We start from the raw sequence: 2,868 nt of genomic DNA, 5'->3' as shown, positions 1-2,868 counted from the left end.
AAAAGAGTAAAAAATAATTCGATTTTTTGCTAACTAATGTTAATTGTACTCAAAATTTTATGAATTGAATTCTAAATTTTCATAAAATGATAAAATTATACCCGTTTAATTTTGTGGCATTGTTATGGATTAGGTGATGTAAAAAATAATTGGAAAAGGGGGTGAGAAAAACTTATTTGTGGGATAGGGGCTCTAACCGCCAATGTAGCAGTCTGACAAGCAGCAGGTCCTGTCGGCATAAAAAATGCGTAATAATTTTTAAAAAATAGTTTGCTACACTGTCGAAGCGCGACAGTCTAAGTGGTCTGGTAGAGGAATCTCTGCCAAATGACAAGTCTCATCCTAGCAAAGATTCTCTGCCTGACATAATTGAAATTTTTTTTAAAAAAAATTTAGAAAAGTCTAATAGAGAATCTCGGCCATACATGCAGACAGTCTGCCAGTGCAGGCATTAAATACAAAAGCACTCTTCTGCTTATTTCAGTAGCATATCCCCTATAAAACTCTTTTGTCAATGAGAAAAAAAAAACAAAGAAGGTGGGGCCACTTTTAAAGAAAAATAAAGAGAAAAGGATTTAAATCGTCGTCTTGCTCTGGTTTTAGGAGAGTCTCGAAACTCGAAATCCCTCGTCTCTTCTCCCTCTACGATTTTAATCTTTTCAAATCTAAATCAAGCTCTAAATCAATTTTTTATTTTAGTTTTACTCAAAACCCTAACCAAAAATCCATTTCCATCTCTCAAGAGCACCAAGTTTTTAATAGGTAAGATTTCTCTCATTTTCTTTATAGATTTCTCAAGTCTTATGTATTTTCTTAGTATTTTGCATGGTGATTTTTGTGATTTGAAATTATAGAGAGTTAAATATTGTTTTATGGGTTGATTTTTTTTATGAGTTTAGTTCAATGAGTTATTTTTATTATAATAGATTATTAATTATTGTAAGAGGGGGTATAAAAAGGAGGCTTAATATGTATTTGAAATTTGAGGTTTGCTTTCTTAAATATTTATTGTAGTATTAGAACTAAAAATATGGATTGAGTAAACTTGAAACTGTAATAATTATTCGGTTGTATATTAATATTTGAAAAGTTAGAATTTAATGTTGGAAGAGAAGTTTTTTTTTTTGAAATAACAAGGAAACTTCATTAATTCAAAGAGAACAAAGAAACAATATGAGGAGGAGGGATATCAATCCAAACTCCTTGACCTGACTCAGAATGAGTCGATGTTGCTAAAACATGAGCGACATCATTTGCAGATCTATGAACAAAAACACACTTTGCTTCCTCATAACTAGATAGAAGCAGTTTACAATCTTGAACCAAAAGGCCAAAAGACGATAAATCATCTAACAAAACACAATTAACTGACATCACAAGTACCTGAGCATCCAATTCGAAAAGAACTCGATCCCATCCACACTCTTTAATCCAGCTCAATGCTTCCCGGAATGCTATAGCTGCAGCACACTTTGCATCCATCTGGCTATAAAAAGAGCCTGCTCTAGCAGCCACAAAACTCCCATCATCCTTCCGGATTACACAACCGAAACCTACCGAACCTCGTTGCAAGCTTAAAGAGGCGTCAATGTTCGCCTTGATCCAACCGTGTTGCGGAGGAGACCAGATCGGGCGAACCGGGTCGACAATGGTGCTTACTGAGGACACAACCCGGGCTGCTTTCCATTGCTGCAAAAAATTCAGAGCCATGAAGAACACACCACTCGCAGTCTGACCCTGGCCCTTCCATACAACATTGTTCCTATTTTGCCACAAAGCCCATAAGATCATTATCATAAGGGAGGCATTTTCCACAGAAGCAGAAGAGAAGGTTAAAGAAAACCACTCATTTAAAGAAGATGCAGAAGGCGCAGGCCAACCCAACGGCGAGTTTAACCAGCAGCTGCGGGCAAAAGGGCACTGAATCAGAATATGCAAGACATTCTCAGGGGCTACATGACACAACGGGCATGAAGGATCAACTGGGACTCTCTTGGACTGAAGTGACGAGAGGCAAGGGACAACATTAAGTAGAGCCCGCCAGCAGAAATTGAGCACTTTTGGGGGAACTTTAGCTTTCCAGAACCTTTTCCATATCTCGCTCCCTTCCCTATGTTGAAAGCCATCAACCAGGAACCTATATGCACTCTTAACCGAATAGTGACCTTTGGACTCGAATTTCCAGCACCATGTATCAGAACACGATGAAAGACTAAGAGGGATGTTCAAAATACAACTTCTATCTCTTTCGTTGAACATCTGTGCAATTAAACTCTCATTCCATCTGTGGTTAATTATGAGATCTGAAACAACAACTCTAGCACAGTTCAAAGGAGGGGTTGTGGAAACCAGGGACTCAGGCAGCTCTCTCAATCAGGGTTGCCCCCAGACTGAAACTGACTGACCATTCCCAATCCTCCAGTAAGCCCCAGCTCGAATCAGACCCCGAGTTTCCCATATGCTGCGCCACAAAAAACTAGGGTTACTTCCCAAAGGAGCTTCAAAGAAAGATTGTGTCGAAAAATAGCGGGCCTTAAGGACACGAGCCACTAAGGACTGAGGCCTGTTGATAATGTGCCAGCCCTGCTTCCTAAGCATGGCCAAGTTAAACTTATGAAGAATTTTGAAACCTAGCCCGCCATCAGATTTGTGCTTTGCCATTCTGTGCCAACCCAGCCAATGAATACCCCGATTTTGATCCGCCCCCTTACTCCACCAATATCTAGTCATCATGCGTTGCAGTTCATCACAAAGAGTCTGAGGAAGTAAAAATAAGCTCATCACATAGTTTGGCAAAGCTTGGAGGACTGTTTTCAAGAGAACCTCCTTACCTGCTTGAGACAGTGCCCGATGCTTCCAAGAATTCAG

At 39.4% G+C, this 2,868-nt stretch overlaps 1 protein-coding gene across 1 annotated transcript; it reads right to left on the bottom strand.

Annotated features, from left to right (window-relative positions):
* Positions 1–1,213: 1,213 nt before the first annotated feature.
* On the bottom strand, positions 1,214–2,259 carry LOC110603679. The gene is made up of 2 exons (XM_021741509.1): positions 1,424–2,259; positions 1,214–1,232 (listed from the first exon to the last, which is right to left on the bottom strand). The coding sequence occupies exons 1-2, from the start codon at positions 2,257–2,259 to the stop codon at positions 1,214–1,216; spliced, it is 855 nt and encodes a 284-aa protein (XP_021597201.1).
* Between the last annotated feature and the right edge of the window lie 609 nt (positions 2,260–2,868).

This window comes from Manihot esculenta, chromosome 17 (genome assembly GCF_001659605.2).
Source record: "Manihot esculenta cultivar AM560-2 chromosome 17, M.esculenta_v8, whole genome shotgun sequence".
NCBI classification, from domain to species: Eukaryota; Viridiplantae; Streptophyta; class Magnoliopsida; order Malpighiales; family Euphorbiaceae; genus Manihot; species Manihot esculenta.
The sequence above is the reverse complement of the archived record's forward strand: the minus strand, read 5'-3'. Positions and strand labels throughout refer to the sequence as shown.

Coding starts and splice junctions, on each gene's coding strand:
- LOC110603679 (XM_021741509.1), bottom strand. CDS start 2,259: ATGTTCAACGAAAGAGATAGAAGTTGTATTTTGAACATCCCTCTTAGT.